General features: G+C 35.8%; 1 protein-coding gene across 5 annotated transcripts in view; it reads right to left on the reverse strand.

Moving 5' to 3' along the window:
• Window positions 1–17: 17 nt before the first annotated feature.
• Mnat1 (MNAT1 component of CDK activating kinase) overlaps window positions 18–27,906 on the reverse strand; it is a 208,452-nt gene continuing 180,563 nt past the window's right edge. For 2 of the 5 annotated variants that reach the window (XM_074067853.1, XM_074067849.1), the window contains one exon: window positions 18–5,294. In XM_074067853.1, coding sequence (XP_073923954.1) covers window positions 5,112–5,294 — 183 coding nt within the window. In that variant the 3' untranslated portion in view covers window positions 18–5,111. Of the gene's footprint in view, window positions 5,295–8,054; window positions 9,745–11,415; window positions 11,492–27,906 lie in introns of those variants that run through there. The other 3 variants (XM_074067851.1, XM_074067850.1, XM_074067852.1) reach the window with 3 other exon arrangements.

The following is a 27,906-nucleotide window of genomic DNA, read 5'->3' on the forward strand; positions in this document are numbered from 1 at the left end:
TCTTTTTTGATGACAGGATCTCCTTAAGTAACCCATGCTGGTCTCAAACTCATCCTCCTGCTTATCCTCCCAAGTACTTCAACTATAAGAGTATGCCATTGCTTACCATGTTTTTGAGCCTAAATTATAATCTATAATTATGTTTTTATCTAATGTTTATTAGCTACATGTACTTATACATTATCTGTCTCTTGGGAAAAAAGTTTTTGAAGGTAAGGAAATTGTGTGCTGTCTAGCCAGGAACACACTAGTACAGACTTTCCTAGTTAGCCTTAGCTGAAGCATGTAGTTATTTTACATAGTTGCTCCTCTACTACCAATTTTCATTATTAAAGTAATTTAAAAATGAGAGTATTTAGATCAGGTATAGGCAAACTCATCCTGTAGGGCAAATCTGGCTCCCCCACCTGTTTGTATGGCCCATGACTTGAGAATGTTCTTACATTTTCAAATATGAAAACTGTATGCGCTTTAGCAAGATGGGTGCGAGCTGTCTGCGGCAGGCTGCTGCCGCACCTCAGTGAAACACATTTTCGGTCAGGTCATGAACAAGGTGAAATGGCGGGTGCCGAATATTGTGCACTCATTCCAGCTAGACATCACTGTGAAACAGGGACAGGATAAAGTCCGAGAAGTGTTTATGAAGAATGCTCATGTCACAGACCCCAGGGTGGTTGATCTTCTGGTCATTAAGGGAAAGATGGAGCTGGAGGAAACAATGTGTGGAAGCAGTGGACAACACCTCATGTGGTTCTTTCATGAAACAGAATCACCAAGGCCAAAGGATTTCCTGTCCAAATTCTGTTTTGGCCATGACCCATGAAGTCACTCAATGGAAAGGCTCATGTTGATATTTAATTGTTTCAGATACAAATAAACTCATTATTTGAAAAAAAGAAAACTGTATGCAATTTAACTTCTGTGGTGTGTAAAGTTTTGTTGGAACCTATGCCCCGCTCATGTGTTTCCACTGTCTGTAGCTGCTTTCATGACACAACAGCAGAGTTGAGCAGCTGTAATACACACATGACTCATCTTCATACTGCTGCTTGGCCCACAGTGATACATGTAACTCAGCAAACAGCATTTTGTGTATTATGTAAATCACCAAGCCACAAATTTAATTCTTTATTACCAGTTCATACCCATTATGTCACGACAAGTGGGCATCAAATGTGTGGTGCTTTGAAGGCACAGTGGAATATGAATTACTTTGATATTGAATTAGATGACAAAGCATCTATTAGCTAAGCTAAAAAAAAAAAGTGTACATTAATATGAGCAGACAAAGCCCTGGTCTCAGTATTCTCAACTCACAGGCAAGCAACGGTCAGAAAATTCTGAAGTTTCAAATCAAAATATCAAAGCAGAATTTCTTCATAAAACAAAAAAACTGAAAATGGAGCCAAGTGACTGATTTTTTTCAGCCAAGCTAGGAAAGCAATTTACTGATGGTGAGTTAATTGTGTAACTGATGGTGAGTTAATTGTGTAACTGATGGTGAGTTAACTGTGTAACTGAAGATGTGTCCAGAGAAAATAAACTTAAGATGATTGGCCTTTTGGTAACAACAGTTGCTCAAAATTTAAGAACATTAGGAGTAATACCAATGGTCAATTACAAAGGTAAATGATTCTGAGTGGTTCCTGACTTAACCGGCTGACATGATACTAATACTGTTCAGTTCTTGTTTATTTGAGAGATTACTGCTTGAAGTGACTGAAGGATTAGCATCTATGAATACCTTTATGGAACAACTATGGATGAGTATTTTCAAAGGAGTTAAGAAAATAGTTCAGTATTTTTTTTTTTTTTGGGCAGGATAGGGGTAGTACAACTGCAAACACAGTGTCTCCCATCTATTTAACTGCATCAAAATCTATTTAACTGCAATTGAGGTGCTTACATCTAATCTTCATTTGGAAGTGATCAGCGTGCTGTGTGATAACATGCTAAAAGGTAAGGGAAGAGCTTGATGAATTTTACAAATGCCTTCCAAACAATCTGCTCTTTTAATGATATATGCTCCTAGACAGAAACCAGTATTTGGCAGTATTTCTCTGTGTGAGAAGACATTTTTAAAGATAAAATGTGTAAAATTTCATTACAGATAACTACTGATAGGTGATCATTTACCATTGATTTTGACAATAGGAAACAATTAGATACCCAGTTAAGGGGAAAGTTATTCTCCCAATAAAAAAGACATTACAAAAAAGTTATATTTAATTACATTATTTTGAATTTTGTCAGTAAAAAGTTGTGGCAGTGTGCCAGCCATGGTGGTGTATACCTGTACTCACAGCACTCAGAGGCTGAGGCAGGAAAATCACAAGCTCTAGTCTAGCCTGGGCTACACAATGAGATCTTATCTCAAAAAAAGTTTGTGGCAATTTGTTTTTATCTTTTCATATATGTACCTACATAATGTCCTCAATCTGCTCTTAGACTGCAAAGCCACAAATAGTTACTGTCTGTTCCTACAAAAAACGGATCCCTGATCTAAATAATTACAAACTCAAGTACTTCAGAAGCCTGGCAGGTAATGTAAATAAATGAAGGCAGTAAGTGGTAAGTATAGGGAAGAAAGGAATTAAAGCCCTTCTTTTCAATCTAATAGTGTTTAGATTGAACTTGTTTTGAAACTCAACCCAAATACTGTACATTGATATGTTAGGTTATGAAGTATATGTACAACTGAGTTTTTACTCATATAAAGCAGTAAAACTCTTGCCTCCTAATGAGACAAAATATATAATATAGAATTGTAAATTTTACCCCTTCCTCTTTCACCCAGTGGATAAACAGATATGTAATCATTTCATTATTTACATCTAGATCTACCGTAAACTTAATGTAACACTAGTAAATGAACTTTAGATGAATCCACTAGAAAATGACAGAAAACTCACTGGAAACTATTTTAATTTTTGTAATGTTATGACAAATTTTCTGCTACCTTATTTGGATCTTAAAATTAGTGTGTGACCACCTTAAGCAACCTAAAGATAGCTTCTAAGAGTTCTTAGATGAAATATTTATTGAATCAAATTAAGGACTACTAAGCAATAACATATTATGTGATGTACACATATTCCCTACCATTTAACACCTACTTACAGTGTAGTTATTTTACAGTGTAGTTATTAGTAAGATTTTCTACATAATGAATTTCTCAGCGTTTCCCTCAGCTTATCTGCAAGATTATTTAGTTGACATCATTTGTGTCTCATTTACTTGTTCTGTAAAATTTATTGGAGGTCTTAGGAAGTTTGACTATCTAGTCCTGGTTTTGGCGCAGCTGTCATTTGTAATTTTGACAGGAATCTCTAGAGCACAGACTGTGCACTTGGGTTCAAATCCCGGCTGTGCTATTTTCAAGTTGCATTGGCTCCTGGCAAGTTACTTAGCCTCTACTCATCTATTAAAATGGGGCAAATACTATTAGCACTGTTCTACGGATAACACTCAAAGCAGTTATTATTTCTGTACTAGCATTGTAAAATGTTATCCTTGATTTAGGTAGATTAAAAACTTCTACAATCTTTAAGAGGGAAAATCACTGGGAAGGTGAGATATAAGCACATCAATTTAGATGATTTTTGTTGTTTGTTGTCATTGATCATTTCTGTTTGACCTATTACGGTCAGTTAACAACTTCTATGGTAGACTCAAAATAAGTCCTGAAAGCCTTTGAAATGTTTTATTAATTGGTTCATTCCCTCCCTTAACATACATTACTTTTTTTGCAGTTGAGTGCAGTGAAGCCTTAACCACAAGTTTAGTGTTCTCAGTATTCTTGGAACAGATTTATAGATTGTACTTTAAAAACACAAATTCTTGATTGGAGAGTAAATAATGTAAAGAACAGAATACCCACCGTGGTAGAGAGTAGCTAGAACTGGTTTTGGATTAAAAGCAAACTAACCTGTGTTCTGATTCTGGCTTTTTACTAATTTGTGTTTATGAGCTTGACCTACCCAATCGTTCAATGCCTTGGTTTCCTCATTTATCAAGACTGAAATGTTGTGATACCAGAAAAGGTACTCCCGAAATAAGTCCCTGCTTAATAAAATAGGATGAACTTTGTTACAAATGGCTGTTACACCCTAAGTTTCATATGACTTTTTAACCTATAAAACTAACAGCTGTTGTGATGAAGATTGGACAGGAAATCCTTTAATTTCCTTGAGAAACTCTGTCCCATAGCAGTGGTCTATGTAACGGACTCACACAAGGTTGAGATGGTACAAATATCTATCCTATCCACATCCTAACTCTTTAAGCAAAACTCTGGGTATAATAAAAGCCTTTGAAGTTTTGATGGAAAACTCCAACAGAGTTCACAATTTACTTGTAGAGAAATTTCACTTAACCTGTACCTTTTCCAGTCTCCGACATCTCATCATAAAATGAGCTCATAGGTAAAAGGTGCCATTTAAGTATTAAATTTTATTAACTTACTTCTTTGAATGTCATTAAAGTAGGTTAATGCTGTGCTCTGGTTTTATCATGAGTGTGGCTCACACCTGCAAACCATAACACCTTGATCCAGGTTTGCCTTACTTTCCACTGCTCAAAACAGGCACTGAGTTCTTACTATTGAGGAGTGACATTATCATGGGTCAGGTTTTACTTGCCCCAACCTGCTGGTTAGAAGGGTATATATCCACTTGTCTGGACTAGTATTAAGAAGATATTAGGAAAAAAAAGGAGAAGTTTTATGAGAAAAAATAATAGGCTTGGATATTAGTACTAAGTGCTGTAATCAAAATGGCATTTTAAAATGTGTGCAAGTGAAACACTGTAGTAAGAGAAAAACCACAAAGTGTACTATAAAGTCTAGCTTTATTTTAAAAAAAGATTTTGTAAGTCTGTCAACCTCAAGCATACATAGGTGAATTATTTATTCCTCTCTCCCATCAGTTGAGGCTCTCACTGCCTCAATCGCCTTCAGGAAAATATCAGTAAAAACAAATCTTTTCGCGAATATGTATCCCCTATATTTTTCAACTTAGTTGTGAAATGTTCTCTTTATAAATACTTAACACAGCTGCTAGTGATAGTACTGTTGTGCAGCTGCAATGTAGCTATAATTCTATAAGGCTGCTTTATTTTTCTAGTCCCTTGGTTTGGTTCCAAGGTCCAAATCTTATAAACAGAGAAATACAGGTTAGCTGGGCTGCCAGAAAAGCCCACTGAATGCATCTTGCAGTGCTCTGTGACAAGCAAGAGAGGAAGTATAGCCTCCAGCAAGGTCCTGTGGAGATGCAGCTCTGACATGGTTTAAATACCTAAAACAAAATAGAAAGTGTAGCACTGATTAGAAAATAAATATAAGCAACGTTTCATAAAGCAAAAGTAAAACTGATTCCAGCTTTAAAAAGGAATTCTGAGTTAGGCTTTCGTAAATGGATTATTACCTTTCAACAGGAAACATGCCTCCTGTACATGGAGTGCCTATACCAGTAAGTAGTAAATTACAAAGTAAATTACATTAAGGTCTGCAAACAGTTTGGAGGAAGGTTTCAAAAATAACATTTTGGGATTAAATGTTAAAATGTTCACTGTTTATCAATTTTGAGGAATGATATGCTGTTACTTGGGTTTCTAAGCAATCCTCTCCTTCCTGGCATACTCTTTTTTTTTTTTTTTCCTTTTTCTTTTGGCGGGACTGGGGTTTGAACTCAGGGCTTCACACTTGCAAAGCAGGTGCTCTACCACTTGAGCCACACCTCCAGCACACTACTGGCATACTCTTAATACACAATATCACAATACTATTATATTAGTATTTTTACATATGGAATTGTAAGCAAACTCCTAAATACCCACCAAAATATAAGGAAGGAGAGAGAGAGAGAACATATTAGTTACTCAAAATTACTGCATTATTCCAAAAGTATATTATCTCCTTCCTTGAAGGAAAGAAAACTTTGGAAAATTACATGTCCAAGAAATCTCTAAGACTGAATCTGAGTTCAAAACAATGTCTCAAATCACAAGTATAGAAGTCTTTTGAATTGATCAAAAAAGACTATGAGACAAAATTTTTCTTCAATCATACAGAGCCTTTTAGCAATTAAAACGTTCTGTCTTGATAAAAAATGGACAAAACAGGCCCAAAATAGGACAATCCTAACCGAAGAATAACTTTTTAGCATGACTACCACCAATGCTGAAAAACAAATATTTCCAACTTTAATGCTTTGTTTAGGAAATCACATTGTTTCTTCAGGTCTCAGGAAATAAAGCCACTTCACCCACTTTAGAATTATGGGTATCAGCAAATGAATAAATCAGGTACCAGAACATTTTAATAGCTTGGAACTTTTTTCTACTCATTCATTCAAACTTCCTGTGCGTCAAGATTTTTAACGCATGAGCAACTTATTATTTCTAACAAAATAACAAGTCAAGTTTTTCATTTATATCCATGTTTAATAAGCTTGTGTGACTAAAATATATATGGCAATATAACAGACCAAATAGAAAAAGCTGTCAAAATAAGATGGAGGCTAAGCTCCTGGAATTGGCTATAATTTAGTCACATTGTCACAAATCAAGGTGTTAACTCAATTCTTTGCTTCTCTGCCAAGGGTGAAAGGGAAAAGTAGAAGGAGACAGGAAATTAACATTTATTGAGCAACAATCTAAAACTAGTTTGGCACTGTATTTGTACCAATACAAAGTATTTATGCATGCCTCTCTCAAATTTATATACTGATTTATAAACTATACAGAGTACTAACATACTATATGCTATTATATGAAATACAGTTATATACTAGTTTAATATCATAAAACATATATCTATAAATGAAAATTTAAAGGATGAGAAGAATATTTACATGAAAATTCTAATAGTTTCTCCCCACATCCCATTTTCCATGTCCTCCTAGGATGCATCCCACTTTGAAAACTGCATTATTAGGTAGTCACTCTCAGACTCCTGACAGAGCCTTAAGTCCCTTACGTTTGATTCGCCAAACCTACACATGGCCATAAAGTTATCCAAGAACACAAGAAAATGTCATCTTTTAAGAGATTCTGATGCAGAAGAAATGAGGTAAGTAAGAAAGGAGAACTCAACTGCCTACTGAGTTCAACTGGGAACTCAACAACTAACATACAAATTAGTGATATATTTATAGTTAACTTGCAAAGTAAATGTTCCATTGCTGATGCAATTTTTATCCACACACTTGATGTTGTATCACCCTCTCCTTTCCTCAGACCCTCAAAAACAGAATCTTAACTTCAGTGGTTCTTCACTTCTGGCAGAATCTAAGCACCACAGTAGAATGTTTGTCAACTGTAAGAAGCCAACTATCACAAATGAGAATTGGTTTTCATAGTGGTAATACAAACCCTCTGCAATTAACTCTTGATTCATCACATTTTGGTACAGCTTGCTTCTGGGAAAGTTGAGTCATACCATCTCTGGCTTGGCAATTCCAGCAAAAACTTGCAATGTGCACACAGCTTTTTATATGTTATACTGAGAAACCTGAAACGGCTGCACTGCTGGCAGGAGAACACAGGACCACCAGTAAAATATCCAAAACAGTTGCATCTTTTAATTTATGGCTGTGCACTGTTTCCATAAAGACTATATAAAACAGTTCAGCTTTTACAGGTAAAATGTAATAAACAGTCATACTCATTGAGACCATAAATATATTTTTAAAAGTTTATCTAAAATGATTAGTGTTTGAAGACAGTATTACTTAAGCACAGTTATAATCTAGAGCAATGAGCAAATATTTTAAAATTTGAGTTATTAATGCTAAGTTGTATGATTCTCATTGCCAAAATAAGTCAATTAAAATTTCTTTGCATAGCACTGAATAAAAGGCACTTCCCTTCTAGCAACCATTTTACATTAAGCATGTCTGTGAAATGACTTTCTAAGAGTACTGCCTACTTACATTGCTTTTTTTTTTTTTAATCTCTAGGGCTGCACAAAACTGTTACAGTTAAGTATTTCAAAATATTTTCACCATGACAACATGTATTAATTCCAATTCAAAAAAATAAAGCACAGTTCACTCTTGTTACTCAATTGTGGGCTTTTATTTTCTAGGTATTTTAACTCAATGTTCTTAAACCCTTTAATTATTGTGGTATGCCAAAGTATTTTAAGGAGCTGCCACATTGAAACCACACAATGAGAATTTAGTGTTTTGCCTACTTTTTCACCTTAATCCACATCTGTGTTGTTTTAATTCATTACAAATACACCACCGAACAGGATTCCTGGGGTTTCTGGCAGAGGTCAGTATCATTTCACATATACCTTCATATAACAGAACAAGGAAGAAGCCTTAGACAAATTTATTTTCAAAAGTCAAGCTCAGTTGGGTTTTGGAGCCTGGAGGTAATTGTTCCAACTATTTAGCAAATGCCAGGACACTATTTCTGTTTTCCATGGGTTTATTTTAAATATGTGTAAATCTTATAAGCAGAAACTAGGAAAGAATAAAAAAAGGGTTTGCTTATTTTGGTACCTTTACCATTATTTTTACTGAAATTAGACTAAATTCAGATTTTAAAAAATCATACCTTTGATTATTTTCTTAACAATGGTTGAAAGGTATGTTTTCAAAAGCATGTCTAAGATAATTCTTGTACAAAGAGCATTTTATGCTCTAATTTATGCTCTGTCTAAAGTTGCCTTCCTTTACCATCAAAATCCCTTTCAAATAGACTTTGGAGAAAGGGGAGGAAAAAAGGAGCAAAGGCCTCTTCATAGGAGAGTAAGAAAGAAGCATTAGAACTTCAGGCTTGAAGGTTTGTTCTTAAACTTTGATTCCCTTTGTCGTTTTTGTTGTTGTATTTAGCAGCTTCTACTCCCAAAGAAGGTGGTATAATTTACACTTAGCTTCAGAAAGACTTCATTTTCTCTGTTCTTTAACCTAAGAGAGTGCCTCAAAGATTACTTTGTCACTATTTTCCTTCCTTTAAAAGCCCATTAGTGACCATCTGGCTGAAATTTTGTACTCATGTTAGTGCTACTCAACAATGCTTTTGAGCTCTCAGCTAGGGGCAGGGGTTGCTACTCAAGATCAAGATGTAGCTGCTCTTTTCCCCTCTAGTCCTAACTTGTTTATGATATCTCTGGAGATACGCTAGCTCTAAAGAACCTAGAATTCTTGGCATTTAAATTGAAATGAAAATGTGAAGTTCATATTAGTTTCTTCTACTTCAAATTATCAGGTCCTGTGGAGAGCTTAAAACTTGGACTGGTTCAAAGTAAGAAAGGCAGTGAACACTAGAGACAAAGATTCTTTTTACAAGGTGGTCTTCCTTCCTTCTTCCCTTTCCCCCTCTCCCCTCCCCTTCTCCCTTTCCTTTTCCTCCCTTCCCCTCCTCTCCTCTCTCCCTTCTCTTTTGAGATAGGTGTTACTAACACTGGCCTCAAACTCCTGAGTTCAAGTGATCCCACTGTTCACCCTCCAGAGTACCTTGGGACTATAGGTATGCACCATTGCGCCAGGTTTAAAGTGGTCCATTTTTTTAAATTTGCATTTAATGCCATCACGCATTAAACACACAAGTTTAGAACAGATCTGTGTCCCAGCCAACAAAATTCAAATCTAGCTGTCGATAAGAGAATCAACCAGCTGATCTCAGTTGTCAAGATCAAGAGCTCATGGAAGAAGTTCAGCCAAAGAAATGTGTGTGCAACTCTGGTAGAGTGCTTGCCTAATATGCGCAATGCCCTGGTTCGATCCCCAGCACCTGAAAAAGAAAATAAAGTTTGGCCAAAGATACAAAATATTTACATGAATAACCTGAGATTTAAAAACAATCAGAGCAATAGGTTGCTTAGAAAACTATCACTGAAAACCAGAACCATTCTGAAAACTAAAGGTTGCACTTAAGTGTCCTAAGCTACTCAGAATAACAAGACATTCTACAGACAGCAATGGGTAATCACATACTCTAAGACAAATGGAGAAAGGTACTATAATTCAGATATACTGTCCATAATTCTGAGGGCAGTTTGGTTATAAAAACATGGCTTCATGAACTCAAACCAAAAACACAACATAGTTCTACAGATAGTTATCATGTTATTCTTCAGTTTATTATCTAGTGAGCAGATGAGAAAGAATACCAGGTGAATAAACCAATTATTAAAGATCAATTCACATTTATACTAACATGCTGGGAACAAAGCAAACAACTATGCCAGATGTTTAGACCATCCAAACACCAAAGCTCAGATTTAGAAATTAAAAACCACATGGTATCCAAGTGTATACTATGATTTATTATTATTCCTATTCCATAGATGAACTTAGATTGCTCAGATGAGCCATTCTAACTTCAAACTGAAGGAAATTGTGCAATTCATTGCTACCAAAGACCACACTAGGTTTTTTTTTTTTAGGACAGAGTAGCTATTACTATAAATTAATGCAATTTCATCATGTAAGTAGTCCTGGATGTGAGTGTGAACTACAGACCACACAGAAGATATAGCTACTTACATAAAACATTCTAGGAATGATACTGTTGATAGTGCTGGATATCTCAACTGACAGACCTCTATGGATAGACTCCGACTAGGTAACACAAGCACAGTAATATCTCAGAAATCATGTGCTATGAAATAAACGTGGATACAGCCATGAAAACATAATAAACTGGCCAATAGATCTTGAAAACAGTTCTCAAAATTAGATGTTTATCTCGACAACAGAGTATTATATATTTGGCTAGTTTCAGTATAATAGCCTCCCATTATCTGCAGGAGATATGTTCCAAGACCCCCAGTGGATTCCTGAAACTGCAGATATTACTGAATTTTATATATTTTATTTACATAATGACAAATAATGAAATAGAGCAAATATAACAATATACTATAATAAAAGAAGGTGTTATCTCTCCTTCCCTCCCTCCCTTTTGATCTATGTATAATTTCAGTTTTTGAGAGCATATGGATTATTTTCTGCATATTCTGTACCTAGCTTTATCGTATTCCCTGAGCCTTCCCACAAAGTACCTTAGTTAATCTGTCCTTCTGTTTTATATTCTGGTGCTCCTTTGCACTTTTATGAATGTAGGTTCTACTGGGCACCTTCCTTCCGAAGGCCTGCTTTATGAGAGCTTGTTTGGAGGTTCTAGCAGGGGAGCGCAGCTACTTGTATACCCTTGACCTAAGAACGGTCCTCCTCTATCGGGATGGTTGTCCTCTTCGACCGAGCGCGCAGCTTCCGGAGGGACGCAGCACATGGAGCAGGGAGGGAGGAAGGGAACACCCGCCTAGCCAGCCAGATCAGCCGAATCAACCCTGGCGATCAATGGGGTGACAGATGTCGCAGCCAGATCGCCCTCACATCCGTGAAGGCCTGCTTTAAATAGTATCTTCTCCTTAATCAACTGCTTCGACTCTGTTGGAAATGTGGCAGCTCTTCATCAGCAGAGGAAGACTCTCCAGTAATTTTTATATTTTTCAGTCCAAATCTGTTCTTGAATACTGCAGCAAAGAATGTCATGATATGACTCATTTCAGGGGACCCCTTGCTGCGGTCTTTGTACAAATAACCCAACCCAGTGCTTCTCGGGGCAACATACTGCCAACCAAGTGAAGCCCATTTTCTATTCATGTTTTCCACCCACAAGCTTACTGCCTTTCATCTTAACTGAGCACTTATCACAGACTCCCCAGCTTGTGCCATGGAAATGGAGAGCAGAGAGGACAAGCAGCTTCTCCATCCACTAAGGGCACTGCCCTCACTGTGTCAATGTCATATACCTCACTCAGATCAATGGAGAGTCTGAAAAAAGATGGAAGCTGTAAGGATCAGCCACGGGGCAGGATTCCAGTAGCCTTCTCTACTAAATATCTCAATAGTCCCTTTGGCTTCTGTGTATCCCCCTCCAAGATTTCACCACTGAAGACCCCAAGGTTCTTCCACAGTGGACTTCAGCAGCTTGCTCCACAGGGGACCCTAGCAAGCTTTCTACTGCTGAGTAAACTATAGCTGCAACAGAAGCTTGGCTACTAAGGGCCCTGAAGTTTTTTGCCATCCCAATCTCCAGGTGCCTCGGCCATCACCTCTCTCCCACTTGTCTCCCTTCAGCCAGGAACCCAGCATAACCTCCATGTAAGTAACTGCAAACAGCCCTGGGACTCACTGCCATGTGTACACTGGCAGCTGACCCTCCAGACAGTTCAGACTTCTACATCTCTGAGATACCATCAAAACAGCTAACATTCACAATATAAAATTTCCAAAAGGAGAATAGAGGGGAAAGGACCAGAAAACTTATTCAAAGAAATAGTCGCAAAAAAACTTTCTAAATCTAAGGGAAATATGAACATCTAAGGTCTACAAATTCTACCCAAATATGAATTTGCCAAGATATATAATGATCCAGCTGTCAAAAATCAAAGGCACAGGGGGAGTTTTGAAAGCAGCAAAAGAATCATATCATATACAAGGAAACAACAATAAGGATATAAGCAAATTTCTTAGCAGAAACTTTATAAATCATGAGAGCCTAGAATGATATATTCAAAGTGCTGAAACATCAAAAAGTGACAACCAGGAGTACTTACATAATATAAGGCAAAGCTGCCTTTCAGAAATGAGGAACAGATAAAAACTTGCCTAGACAAACAAGAAGAGCTGAGGGAATTTGGTGATTAGACTTGCCTTACAAGAATTGCTAAAGAGTTCTTCAGGCTGAGACAAAACCACAAACTAGTAATGCAAAGTCATATGAAAGTATAAAACTCATGGGTAAAGTTAAATGTATAGTCAAATTCAGAATACTCTGATATAATAATGGTGTTATGTAAATTACCTATAATTCTATAACAAGTTAAAAGATGAAAGCAATAAAAAAAGAATAGCTATAATAACTTGTTAATGGATATACAATCTAAAAAATGTAAACTGTGATATGAAAAATACAAAATGGGGGCGTGTGTGAGTACTGTGCTTTTGTATACAAACAAAGTTAATTGTTATCAACTTCAAATAGACTGGTATAAACAGTTTTCCATAAATCTTATGGTAAAAAAAAAGTAAAAGCTTAGATACACAAAAGATAAAGAAAAACATATTACTATAGAAAATCATAAAATCACAAAGGCAGACAGAACAAGAGAGGAACAAAAAACAAAGGGTCTATAAAGTAACTCAAAAATGATGAACAAATTGCCAGGCACTGGTGGCTCATGCCTGTAATCCTAGCTACTCAGGAGGTAGAAATCAGGAGGACCATGGTTCGAAGCCAACTATAATAGTGTGAGAACCTATCTTGAAAAAAACCCATCACAAAAAAGTGCTGTGGAGTGGCTCAAGGTGAAGGCCCTGAGTTCAAACCCTACCACTGCAAAAAATAAAACAAAATAATTGGCAATAGTATACTCCTTACCAACCAGTAATTACTTTAAATGTAAATAGACTAAATTCACCAGCTGCAGGTCAAAAAGTGGTTTAATGGATTAAAAATTGCAACTATTTGATGCCTAGAAGAAACTCAATTTAGGAGACCAGCATTGCTCTAATATTAATGACACTACAAGAAAATTACAGGCCAACATATCACTAATGAACACAAATGTAAAACTCCTCAACAAAATACTAAGAAACTGAAGTCAACAGCATTAAGCAAAAGAAAGAAATAAAAGACATCTTAAATAGAATAAGTTAAATAGTCTCTGCAGCTGACATGATCTTATTTATGAGAAATCCTTAAGATTCCACCCAAAAACTGTTAGAATTAACAAACAAATTTAGTAAAATTTCAGAACACCAAATCAAATACTAAAATCAGTAGAACTTCTTAACACTAACAAGGAGCTGTCAAAAAAAAAAAAGCAAGAAAACATCCATTTACAATGGCTACCAATCAATCATTAAGAACCCAGAAAGAAATTTAACAAAGAAGGTTAAAGATCTGTACACTGAAAACTACAAAAAAAAAAAAAAAAAGTGGAAAGATATTCCACTGTGTTTTTTTAAACACAGATGCCCCTCAACTTGCAATAGGGTTACATTCTAATACACCCTCCACAGGTTGACAGTATCATTGAGTCAAAAATGCATTTACTACAGCCAACCTACCAAACATCATAGCTTAGCAACACAGTACACGGCAGTGATCAAACGGTTGACTGGGAGCTGTAGCTGACTGCTGGGCAGCAGAGAGTATTTGCTGTATGGAGAAACCAAACTCGGTTCCTCTCCCTGGTTAGTTAATTAAGTGCTCTACTAAGTTTACAGAACGCAAACCTTCTCATTGTGTGTTTTTCTGCTGACCGTAGACTCTAACTACAGATCCCCAGTCTGTTCCCATGTACCACTTTCCTTTTTTAATCCTACACCACATAAATACATAAAGACAGCAGGTCAAGTAGAAAATACAAAGCCTTTGGAAACAGATAAGTTAGGTTTTGAATTTTTCTCTGCACAATTACTGACAATATCATTCTGAACCATAGTACTATTTTTTAAGCTTCAGTTTCTGTAAAGGGAGACAATAATAATATCTTGCAGTGCTTTTTAGAAGATTAAGAAAATGTATGTAAATTAGCCATGAGGGAGTTGTAAAATCAAAACTACACTGAGAGTCCATCTTACCCCAATTAGAATGGCTACCATCAAAGGAAAAAAAATGTTGGCAAGGATGAGGAGGGGGGAGAATGGGATGTACCCCTGTACATCCCTATACACTTTCCACCATGGAAATCAGTATGGATTAAAAACTAAAAATAGAACTACCACAGGATCTACCTACACTGTTCTGGGGTATAAGCCCAATGGAATCAAAGGCAGCATATTAATAGAGACACCTGCACACCCACGTTTATCATGGCACTATTCACCGTCTATAAAATTGGCCTAGGTGCCCATGAACTGATGAATGGATAAAGTAAATGTGGTATATAGACACGATGGAATATTATTCAGTGGTAAAGAAGAACGAAATTGTCCTTTGCAGGAAAATGGATGGAAATGGAGATCATCATGTTAAGCAAAGTAAGCTAGACTTAAAGACAAATTTCACTTATTTTCTCTTACATGCAGAATGCACATCTTTTAAAAAGACACAAAAATGGGGAAGAGGAAGAACAGTGGGAGACAAGAGGGGGTATAAGAGAGGATAATGGGGAGAGTGTGTTCAGCATACATTATGAACTAAAAATGTCATAACGAAACGCATGATTTTGTACAGTCAATATAGGATAATAATTGTGTAAAAGAAAACATATGTAAACAATCTGGCATGTGTCTCCCATGAATCTTCCTTTTGATACTATTAATACAAAGTAAGTTTTAATAAGTGATAGGTCTTTTAAGACCAAATTTCCCAAGTGCTTGTCTGTTAATTAGTATGTACCTATCCCTCCCTGACCCAGTGCCATTCCTGTCCTTTCCACATCTATTCCAACAATAACAATGTCACCCTCTCTTCTCGTCCCTCTTTTACTTTTTCCAATTATGAAGATCCAACTGGATGAAGACATAGGCATAGCTCTGTCCGTGTGCGTGTGTGTTGGTACTGGCATTTGAACTCAGGTCCTCACCAAATAAGACACAAGTCCAGCCCTTTCTGCTTTAACTTGTTTTTAGATGGGTTTTCCTGTGCTTTTGCCCAGGCTGGCCTCAGATGGAGATTCTTCTACCTATGCCTCCCACAGAGCTGGGTTTATAAGCATATACCACCATACACTGCTTGTTTGTTGAGATATGGTCTTGCTAACTTTTTTGCATGGGCTGGCCTTGAACTGTGATCCTCCTATCTCTGCCTTCTGAGTAGCTGAAGTTAGAGGTGAGCACCACCATGCCTGGCTAGGCATCTGAATAGGACTCTAATTGCTCAAGAAATAAGAGCAAGAATTGACAAATGGGATTTCATTAAATTAAAAAGCTTCTGCACAGCAAAAGAAACAATTTCTAGAATCAAAAGACAACCTATAAAATAGGAAAAAAATCTTTGCTACCTACTCACCTGACAAAGAATTGATATCCAGAATATATAGAGTCCAAAAATTAAACACTAAGAGAACAAATAATCCAATTAATAAATGGGCAAGTGAATTGAACAGACAGTTCTCAAAGGAAGAAATATAAATGGCCAATAAATACATGAAGAAATGTCTGACACCTTGACTATAAAGGAAATGCAAATCAAAACTACATTGAAACTCCATCTTACCTCAGTCAGAATTGTTATCATCAAAAAAACAAATGCCAACAAGTGCTGATGAGGATATGGAGGATGTTGATAGGAATGTAAATTAATGCAGCCATTATGGAAATTGGTATGGAAGTTCCTCACAAAACTAAAACTAGAACGACCATATGATCCTGCTATACCTCTCTGGGCATGTATCTAAAGGAATGTAAGTCAGCATACAATAAAAACACCTGCACACCCCCATGTTTATGGGGGCACTATTCACAATACCTATGCTATGGAATAGATGCCAATGAATGGATAATATATACACAATGGAGTTTTATTCAGTCATAAGTAAGAATGAAATCATGTCAGTTGCAGGAAAATGGATGGAACTAGTAATCTTTGTTAAGCAAAATAAGCCAGACTCAGAAAGACAAATATTGCAAGTTTCTCATATGTGAAGTCTAGAACTTTAAAATAAAAAAAGACATGAATGTAAAAGGGGGACTGTTTGTGGTGGGGGAACCAGTGGGAAGAGGGAGGGCAAAAAAGAGAGTGTGAGTGTGGGGGTGGTGGGAGTTGAATATGATCTAAGCACTTTATATGCATGTATGAAAATAATGAAACTCATTAAAAATTGTAAAATAAAGAGGGCAAAGAGTAACAAAGAAAGGAAATTTCATAAAAGCACATGATATGCATGTAGTTACACATTATAAGGAAACTTCTTTGTAAAATAGATTGGTGCTAATTTAAAAAATAAACAAGCTAGGTGTGATGGTGCATACCTATAAAGTCCAGCTGCTCAGGAGGCAGATCTAGGAGGATCATGGTTTGAGGTCAGCCCAGGCCAATGTAACAAGACCCTACTTCAAAAAACAAGCCAAGAGTGGTGGTGCAGGCTTGTAATCCCAGCTAGTAAGGAAGCAGAGTTAGGAAAATTGCATTCTGAGGCTGCCTGGAGAAAAGCACAAAACCCTGTCAAAGACAAAAACTGATGGCAAAAAGGACTAAAGGCTGTGGCTCAAGAGGCAGCGTGATTGCCTAGCCAGCAGAAGTCCCTGAGTTCAATCCCCAGTACTGCCTAAAAGATAAAAATAAATAAGTAAATGAATGAATGAAAGTGGCTGACTTACAAAACTGGCCCAAGGGAAGAAAAAAAGATCCAGACTTCAAAGGATAAGAATGCTTGCTTAATCTTTTATCTCAGGATGATAGAATCATCAGGATGCCAATCTCAGCATCTTAAAAGACACATGGAAAAATGTTATATGTGCACACATGACATACATATGTACTGCATTTATAGAGCAACAAAAGTGTGCAGATCTACATTTCACAAATACTTTGCACATACTAGTAAGTTTCATTTCAAAAGTTAGATTGCTACATTATTTCCATTCTCACTGTCTCTCCTTTCTCTTAGTCCACATATCATCTTCATTGCCACTATTATTATCTTATTTCAGGCCTTTGTTATCTTTTTTTTTTTTGGAGACAGGGTCTTGCCAGGTAGCCCAGGCTGGCCTCAAACTTGCAGTCCTTGTGCCTCAGTCTCCTGAGTGCTGAGATTATGGGCTTGATCCACCACAGCTGCTTTATAATCACTCATGGATTGTTGTTGACAGCCTCAAAACTAATCTCCCATTTACACTGCCCTTTCTCCACCCCAACCTATTCACTGTTACCAAATTAACTTGCTCAGAGCAAAGCTCTGCATGATTCTCATAAAAGTAGACAGACATTGGCTCCCTACTCTGTGAAGAACTAAGTCTATATTCCTTAGGCTACCACTCAAGGCCTGCTATGCTCAATTCCAACCTACCTTTCCAAACATATTTCCCATTAATTATCTCCATGTACCTGAACATAAGCCAAAGTCAATGAAGAGGTTTTCTGTTATTCTCTGTTAAAGCCTCACAACTACCCACTCCATACCTGTGTTTACATTGTTTCATATTCTTGCAATGTTCTATGAATGCCCTTACCATAGCCTGTCCTCCAAAGCCATGGTTCAAATGCCAGTCACGTGATTCTGAACAGACATAAGAAGCTTCCCTTCTAACACAGAAATGTTCTATGTTATACATATATGCCACATATATGTGTGTATATAAATACATATACAGTATATATACAACACATACATGATATATATACTGTATTATAGCAAACAAAAATAATCAAATAAACTAATCTTAAAAAGAAAATTTTCAGGTGCCAGAAATTACATAAGAATTTGAAATGAGAGTGGTGAATTTCCTGGCTGAAGTTCAGGAAGGCTTTAGTGATTCAACATCCATATAGGGAAAGGAGATAGGTCTCAGTCCTGTCAGAGATTGGAAGCTGAACTAGACTGGCTCCCCACAAATAATCTAGATCTATAAAATATTGTCCCATCTGTGAAACAACTTATAGAAAAAGTTTTGCTCGCTATCCTATAGTCAATCACATGACGATCATAAGAAAACTTATAATCTTTCTAGGGACATGGGTGAAAAAGAAATCACACAGAAGACATCGGAATACCTACAGAAGCTCCACCCCAAGGATGTTAAGAATAATTGGTTCACATTTAGTCCACAGGAGTCTGTCAGAAGCAAATGTGAATCCCTGTACCAGTATACTTCCATAATCCAAGGCCTATGGGAAAACAACTCCTACAGAAAGAGAGTTCATAAAAACAACAAAGAAAATCACAATGACTCACTTATTTAAAAAAAAAAAAGTGAGAAGATACAATGTCAAGACTTGCCACAAGAACAACCAGAGACAAGAGAATAATCTGAAAGAAACCTTAAAATAAGTGTACTTATGTTAAAAAAAGATGAAGAAACACACATCATATAATATGAAAATAGGTGTTACTTTTTAAAAAAATGAATCAACAGAAATTCTTGAAATAAAAGAATATAAATGTATGTGGTAGAGCATGTCTAAAACCCCAGCTATTCAGGAAGTGGATGTGGAATAATCATTGTCCAATGCTGGCCCCAGGCAAAAGTGCAAGACCCTCTCTGAAAAACAAACTGAAGTCAAAAGGGCTGCAGGTGTGGCTCAGCTAGCAGAGTGCTTGGTGTGTGAAGCCCTGAGTTCAAATCCCAATACTGCCAATCTAGGTAGGCAGGCAGAGAAGTAGAAATGGAGGTAGAAACAGACACAGACACAACAGATACACACAGAGACGTAGACATATATGGATAGGTAAAGCAGTAGATTGTCTGCAGACAGAAAATGAGTGAACTGAAAGTATATGTGAGGGAAAAACACACAATAGAGCAGAGCTGAAAGGCGGGGAGGGGGATGCATTTGCGAGAGCAAGAGAACGATTGGCGGGGGGAGCAGAGAAGGAGGTATGAAAAAAAAAAGAAACAAAAGGAAAATGTGAAAGGACCATTAAAGAGATGTTTTGGCAAGAAGGAAATTAAGCTCCAACAGGAAGAGAAGGATAAAAGAAGCAAAAGTGAGCCCAAAACAACAAAAACTATCAGGGAAATAAAAAAGTCTGAGGTTGAGTACTCTAGGTCTTTGTTCAGAAGGAGGAGTAATAGCTTTAGACTTTTGAAAATAGTATTTGTTAACTCTGGGTGGCTGAATTATTATATTTGCTTTTATATTACTCTATATTTCTCCATATGTGAAATATTTAGGAACTATTTTAGGCTACACCTCTTTCGGATTGTGTAGAATTACTTTTTCTTCTCTGAATTCACAAAACACTTTACCTCTCTTATTGCTACCTTTCTCTCCACCTCTCTTAAATACTATGACTATTTATAAATGTTATATATTTCCTACTAGGTTAAACTTCTTGATAATAAGTATTGCCCATTAAACAACCATTATTTTTTTTTTAAAGATCATCCTAACTTCTAACAGAAAAGTTAGAATTTTTAAAAATAAGCCAGGGCTTTGGTTAAAAAAATAAATACATATGTATATGTATATATATACACACACACATACATAAATATATGGGGGCGGGGGGACGGGCCATGAAAGTAGGTGGTAAATTAAAGAAAGAAAGAAGGAAAACAGTTATCACCACATATTATGAAGCTGTGGAGGAAGATAAAAGATGATTGGATGGTGAACAGGTTATAGATCCATCACTGAGGAGGACAGGAAGACAGGTTTCCTGGAAATTAGAGATGCCAATAATAATAATAATAACATGGAAATACAGTATAATACACAATGTAAAGTGATTTATTTAAAATATAATTATTTGCATTTTCTTAAATTTGTATATTGGAAAATGGCTTTGAGATTTTAATTCGTGCTCATAAAATCTGACCCTCACTGTGTTAACCAGTTTTATACTCAAAGATATATAGCTCATGGAATGCAACAACGAATGCAAATAAGAACAAGAAACTCAACCAGAACTGAACACACCCAAAGCTACAGATTTTGCAATATATTTATTTTTCCATTCAAGGCACCTCCTTCTTAAAAGCTCTTTTTCATACACTGGAATCTGAATAATGTCAACAACTTAGACAAATCTCTAAATCAAACAATAACAAGCACTGGCAATATCAAGTGAATAAAATAACTGATGTTGATTCTTAATTATGTAAAATTCTATTTTTCAGCAAGTAAAAACAGGTTCATAAAGTATGTAACTCAAGGGACCAGCAACCATAACAATGCTATCTGAAGAAAGCTACCAGAGTTCTGGCCTAATGAATAACAATTTTAAGTTTTTAAGAAGTATTTTTAATATTTAAGCTCACAGAAAACTTGCACTCTCGTCCAAAAGTAAAGCTACATCATTACTTTTGGGGGGAAAAAAAAATATATATATATATATATATTTATGCCTATTAACAGTAAATTAATGTGCTAATGCAATCAATGGTACCCAAAATGAAACTTTTCTGGAATACAGTAATAGGCTAATAATTTAATTTGTTAAATATAATTTGGACCAAAATCTTCATGTGCAAAGAAAATATTTTCCTCATATTTAAAAAGTTACACTATTATTTTCAGTATTCTGTTTTGCTTCTAGACTACATTTTTTGGCAATGCCTTGGAACCACACACATGCTGTTATAATGCTAAACACATACAAACACACACACACACACACACACACACACACACACTCTCTCTCTCTCTCTCTCTCTCTCTCTCTCTCTCTCTCTCTCTAATATGTTACATATGACTTTTTCCCAAAATCATGATTTCAAAAGTTTAATTGTACAGAGCTTGCTTCAATACATTACTAAAATGCCTAAAAGTAATAAATGTCGATTTATTTTATTACTCTAAAAGAAAGAAAAATGCCCTATTTCTTTGAATTCTATTTTTGAGAGAGAAGTTATCCCCCTAGTTAATTTCTGTTATTTCAGTAATTTCTATTACCCTCCTCACAACTAGGCCACATGATTTCCTTATCTCTATAAAATATCAATAGAAAGTAAAAGAGAAGCAAAATCCAAATGACTATTCTTGATATATTTTGTTCCTAGTTGGCTTCCATTTGCAAAACTAATATTTGATGGAACTAAAAATAAGATTTTATTAAATCCAAATTAATTCAACATGTGTTTACGGAAAATAAATTTAAATGTTTTTTAAAATAAATAAGAATAATTATGGTACTAAAGACAGTTCACTAAGGGAAGTAACAGAATCCTAAAACTGGAAAGAAAAATTCTAAATCATCTTATCCTATTACCTCATTAACAGGTAAAACAAGTATCAAAAGATATGTTTAAAAAAACTGAATCTTCTTGTGAGGTATTTATTCAAAGAATATATCTTGAACACTTATCATGTACCAGGTACTATGCCAGATGCTAGATGAGAAGGCAGTCCTTATTCTCAAGGAGCTCAAAGTCTAGTGGGAAGAAAGACATAAAAACCAATAATGTTTAGTTATAAGAGATGTGGAAATCAGAATTCAAAAAATATAAACATGTAAGGTGATATACGAAGGGAGAATAACAACTTGCCAAGCAGATAAAAAAACAAAGAGGGTTATTTTAGAAAGGAGACAAGTTTACAGTGGCCTATGGCCTAAGGAACATGTTGCATTCTGAGTGTGAAATCTGTAGAGCTTTGTGTGCCTTATATTTTTTAAAAACATATCATGGAAACCAGGAACCATGGCATCTTATAGTCCCAGCTACTCAGGAGGATCACTTGTCTTCCGAGACAGGCCTAAAAGACCTAGCAAGGACTCTTTTCCAAAAAAAGCGAATGGGGACAACTATCATTAGCCTGGTTACTAGGGAGGCTGAGATCAGGAGGATCACAACTCAAGGCCAACCCAAGCAAATGGTTTGTGAGACCCCCCCCCATCTCCAAAAACAAGAGAGCAAAATGAACTGGAGGTTTGGGCTCAAGTGGACAGTACATGTTTTACAAGCATGAAGCCCTGAGTTCAAACCTCAGTCCCACCAAAAAAAAAAGATAATGGAGACCAACAAAAAGATGTTTAAATAGGTAAGTAATACACTGTTACTACCCAAATTTTAGAAATTTCTTTATCTTTGTATAAAAGGTAGGTTGAAGAAAGACAAGGTGAAAAAACAGGAAAAGTGAAAGATTATGAGGGCCTTAATGGACTACGAACCTGCAGACTTTAATTGTCCAATTATACATAAGATAGGTAAGAAGAATTAACAACTTTGAGACTTGAACCTGGAAGACTCGTTGGGCTGGGAATTTTCACCAGAAAATGTACAAGAGTTAGATAAGCTGGAACAGGTTTCACAATGAAAATAAGTTCCATCTAGACATAAATAACTGAGGTAGTGGTCACACACGCACGTAGAAAACCAGAAATGTCCAGGATCCATTTAAAATCTGACTTTGAAACAAAGAAAACACATTTATGTGATGACAAATAAATCACTTCTTTTTAACTGATTTTCCCAGAGTCCCTGGGTACTGAACAAGTACAGCTAAGGTACTGTTGAGATAGAATGGGGAAAAGATCTAAGCAGTCAGTGGGAGTTCAAGACATGTCATTCCTGCTGTAACTGCACAGTTCTGCTTTTATAGATTTTATATTTTGGGGTCCTAATAAGATTTGTTTTTAAGGAGTTCTGTGTCTTTAAAAAGCTTGAAAATTATTTGCTATGGACTAAATTGTGACATTCCTTCCTTCCTTCCTCCCCCCATTCCAGTGTTGAAGTCCTAACTCCCAACGTGATGAGTATTTGGAGACTGGGCCTTTGGTAGGCAATCAGGTTTACATGATGTCATGAAAGTGGGGCTCTGATGATGGGATTAGTACTTTGATGAGAAGATAGCAAAATACATACTCTCTGTCCTCCCTGCCATGTGAGGACATAGCCATTGCAGAATGTGAGAGAAGGCAGAGGGCTACATGTCAGGAAAAGAACACTCACCAGCAACAAAATCAGCGGGACTTTCCAGCTCCCAGATTTGTGAAAAATAAATTTCTATTAAGTCACTGAGTCTATGGTATTTTGTTATGGCCGCCCAAATAGACTAATATATTATTACAATATAGCTTTCTATCCCATTAGTAGTGGTCTCAGGAAAACTACATGGTTGTTCAGGGTTGTTATAAGTTATCAAGAACAATGTACTGGGAGTTCCTAAAACAGAGGCTAACAGACACATGGTGGGTCTTGGTGAATGATAGTGGGTGAGAGAAAGCAAAAGGTCAAGGAAAGATCTTATACAATAACAGCTTGAACAGAGGAAGAAGAGTTGGTCAAAAAGATTTAGAGGAAGTCACAGGAAGAAAGAAAAATGAAAGGAAGTGGTGTCAAAGAAAGAAAGGAAGAGAATATGAAGAATAAGAGAGCGCTCTGCATGAAGAAACGCTCACCATCCCTGGCCATAAAGAATATACAAATTAAAACCACATTACGATTCTACCTCACCCCTGTTAGAATGGTTACCATTAAGAACACAAGCAACAACAAATGTTGGCAAGGATGTAGGGGAAAACGAATCCTCATACGTTGTTGGTGAGAATGTAAATTACTACATCCACTATGAAAAACAGTATGGAGACTTCTCAAAAACTAAAAATAGAACTGCCATATTATCCAGCAATACCACTCCTAAAGATACACCCAAAGGAATGTAAGTCAGGTTACAATAAAGACACCTGGACACGCATGTTTATTGTAGCATTATTCACAACAGCTAAGCTATGGAAACAGCATCACTCCCAGCACAAAAGTTTAAAAACAAAACTTAAATAAAAAAAAAAAAGAGAGAGAGAGAGAGAGAGTGCTTCAGAAAAGAGATAAAATAAAGGCCACAAGTTACCCACCAAACTTTGTAATCAAAAAGTCAATGGTGAGGGCTGGTGGTTCAAGTGGTAGAGCACTTACTTAGCAAGTATAAAGTCATGAGTTCAAAGACCAGTACCACCCTCACTCCCCTCCCCCCTTTCTTTTTCTTTTGCCAAAAGACAATGGTAAATTGGCAAAATCAAATTCTAAATCACAGGCAAATCACAGTAGGGTTGGTACATGAATCACAAATGAGGAAGTGAAGACAAGCAAAAGACTTCTTTCAGTAGTTTGACGTTGAGTATAGGAGAAAGGACAGTAATTCGAGAAAGATTAAGGATTGTTTCCAGATAGAAGTTGGAACATGTTCAGGATTTGAAAGAAAGGTTCCAACTAAGAGAAGACATGAAAAGTGAAGACCACTTTGATGATGTAATATCCCTGAGATTAACGGCAAAGAGGGGTATGGAACACACACGGTGGGATCTGCTGCAAGTGGGATTCTGCCTCTACAAATGGACAGGATTTAGCAAGGGAACAAATGTGGGCAACTTTATAGTAAGGTATGGATTTTGAGAGAACGGGCTCAAGAATAAATTTTCTCTGTGAAGTAGATCAAAGGTTAGGAATTGAGAAATTCAGAAGGATAGTAATCTAGGAAAGTCACTGTGGGATGTGAAAAAAGCCAACTATGATTGTGTGTAAAATGATTAATGATAGCACCTATCTCTTCAGCTGTGTGATTTTCTCCAGCTATATTCAGAGCTAATTTAATAATAATTCATATATTTTAGGAAGTATTTCCAATTACTCTGTATGCAGTATCTTATTTTGTCACAATGTAATTAAAACACTAAAAATACTTCTAAGGTCTTGATTCATAAAGAAGAAAATGCTCTTATTAAGGAATTTTTAGAATGTACAACTCCAATCCCTCCCACACACATATACCACAACCAGCCCACAACCAATACCTTTCTTGTCATTACAGAAGAAAATGATCAAATTTATTCACCTGCAGGCCTGGATGCATATTATAATGTTTTTCCTGTAAGGAATCTATTTTTGTATCCAGATTTATTCTAAATAAAGGAAGGAAAATATATACTGTTATAATATTTTCATGTAAAGATCTATCTTTTTCTTAGCAAAACCTCTGTACTGAGATCAAATTACCTGACACCTCTCATAGCAAAAAGGTTTTCATGATATATTATAGATGCAAAAGACAAAAAAAAATTTTTAAGTGCTACCTATCTCTCAGGGAAACATTTCTGAACACAATAAACAGGAAGCCTTACTTTTGGAAATATTCTTTCTCCTAAAGTTTACCGTGAACAAGAAATTACACTACTAAGATTTCTGTGAAAAAGCACTGGAGCCTACATGATGATGGTAAAAGGTTCTTAGTAGCTTTGAAACTCTGATTCATGTCTTCACATTAACTGCTTAATTGCACTGACTGAATTTTTCATTAGCTGACCAAATACTTACTTTATCGGCTTTGGGAAACTGCTAAGTCATATTTACAGTAAAATTTGTCTAAGCATTTATTTCCTCAGAATGAACAAAGATTTAAATCTCCTTAATAACTCTGTTTACATGAGAACTTCTTTAGTATTCATTATTCTTTGTGTGTGTGTGTGTGTGTGGTAGTTAAGGATTGAACTCAGGGCCCTGAATATCCTAGGTAAGCACTCTATCATTTAAGCCACACACCTAAGCTCTCGTTATTTGTTTTTCTGTGAAATAGTATAAAATGTTTTTCAGAAAACCAGAGATTATTTCTCGTAGAAAATTATGAGTTCTAGAAACCAAAATTAAAGTGCCTAGCTTACCAAGACATGGATACCTTTTAGACTTACTTTATGGAATTTTGCTGGTACAAATTCATGTATCCTGCAAACTTAAAAGATGGTGACACATGTTGGCTCTTTAATCAAACATTTTAACTCTATCTAAACAAGAAACTATAGTCACTCATTTGTCATTTTTTAAATGGCATAACATTCCCAAATAAACATTTCTCATATAGAATATATTGAAACATCATACTATTCCCTAGTAAATAATTTCTCTATGTGTATTTTATTTTCTAAGACTGGGTGCCAGATTCATGGGACAATTTTTAATTTATACCTGAAAATATAAATCAATTTTAATTATTATAAAACCACTATAAATATTATTCCTATACTTATATTGGGACCAGCAAGTAAAGTAATAACACAAAAGAGTAAGATTTTGAATATTCCTATCTCTAAATGTCTGTCAATATGGTATAAGTATATATGAAACTCAAATATTTAATAAGCTTTAATACATTAATATATAGGCTAGGAGTTCCTGCAAGAAGATGAATGGCAAAGAATGTCTATGGAACACTTCTGTATTTCCATATATAAAAACATTATTTAAAACAAGACAATGACGGGTCAATTGTTAAAATATAGCAATAATTAATTATTTAATAAGGATTTTTAGTATTATAGAATGACAGTACAGTAAGTAGAGCTGAAAAGAAAAATAGGGATGTATCTTTTTTTCATAAAGTACATCATACCTTTAATTTGCATGTGAGGAGACTTAAATTATAAAAGCAAGAATATGCCATAATCAAAAACTAATTTCATACAAATTACCTAATGCCCATCCCTTCATTACCACTATGTTTTCCTCTAAAAGGAGAATACTTTCAGATGGCTGACAGCGTATCTTTGGGTCTTGTGCCAGGAACACAGAAATTTATTCATGTGTAAAGAAAACAGAAGAATGATCTCTTAAGACACAGAAAACTGATTTTAAAGAAATATATATTTTAATATTATAGGCACAAAAGTACAAGAATGTTATTGGCAATGCTTAAACTCAGATTTGATTACAAAAGATTGAAAGATGTTTGGTTAAGTGTGGGGTTTTTTCTACTTTGTTCTTTCTTGATCAAGGGCAATCATTTCAGACTGCAGTGATCCAAAAAATATGCTTGCTCTGCTGTGACTATAATTTGCTGACAAAATACGTGGACTACTCAGAGTGTAAATTCACAACGCTCCCAGTTTAACTTACTTCTCTTCATAGCTCTTGTTGACTCATATTTTGGTGACAAAAGAAAATAAGACATCAATAAGGTATATCAACAGATTAGATCATTACATTAACATTACAAAATATTTTCATGATCAGTTTCTTGTTTGAGCTTCCTAGGAACCCAATGATTGAGGAAATAAAAGTAAAGGAGAACATTCTTAATCTACAAAGAGTTAAGTCAAGGCTCAGAAGTGACTTGCCCAAATACTGTCACCTCTGGCTACCAGGAAAGGGTAATGGAAATACATGTAATGGTGATCAGGGGACATAACTGGGTTATTAAAAAGAACAAAGAAGAGGGGAGATAGGGAGTAAATAATAAATGGGTATAAAAGTTTAGTTAAGCAAAATGGCTAAGTTCTAGAAATGTGCTAGGCAGTGCTGTACCTATAGGTGACAAAACTGCATGGTACACTTAAAATTTTTAAAG

This window comes from Castor canadensis, chromosome 3 (genome assembly GCF_047511655.1).
Source record: "Castor canadensis chromosome 3, mCasCan1.hap1v2, whole genome shotgun sequence".
In the NCBI taxonomy this organism is placed as follows: Eukaryota; Metazoa; Chordata; class Mammalia; order Rodentia; family Castoridae; genus Castor; species Castor canadensis.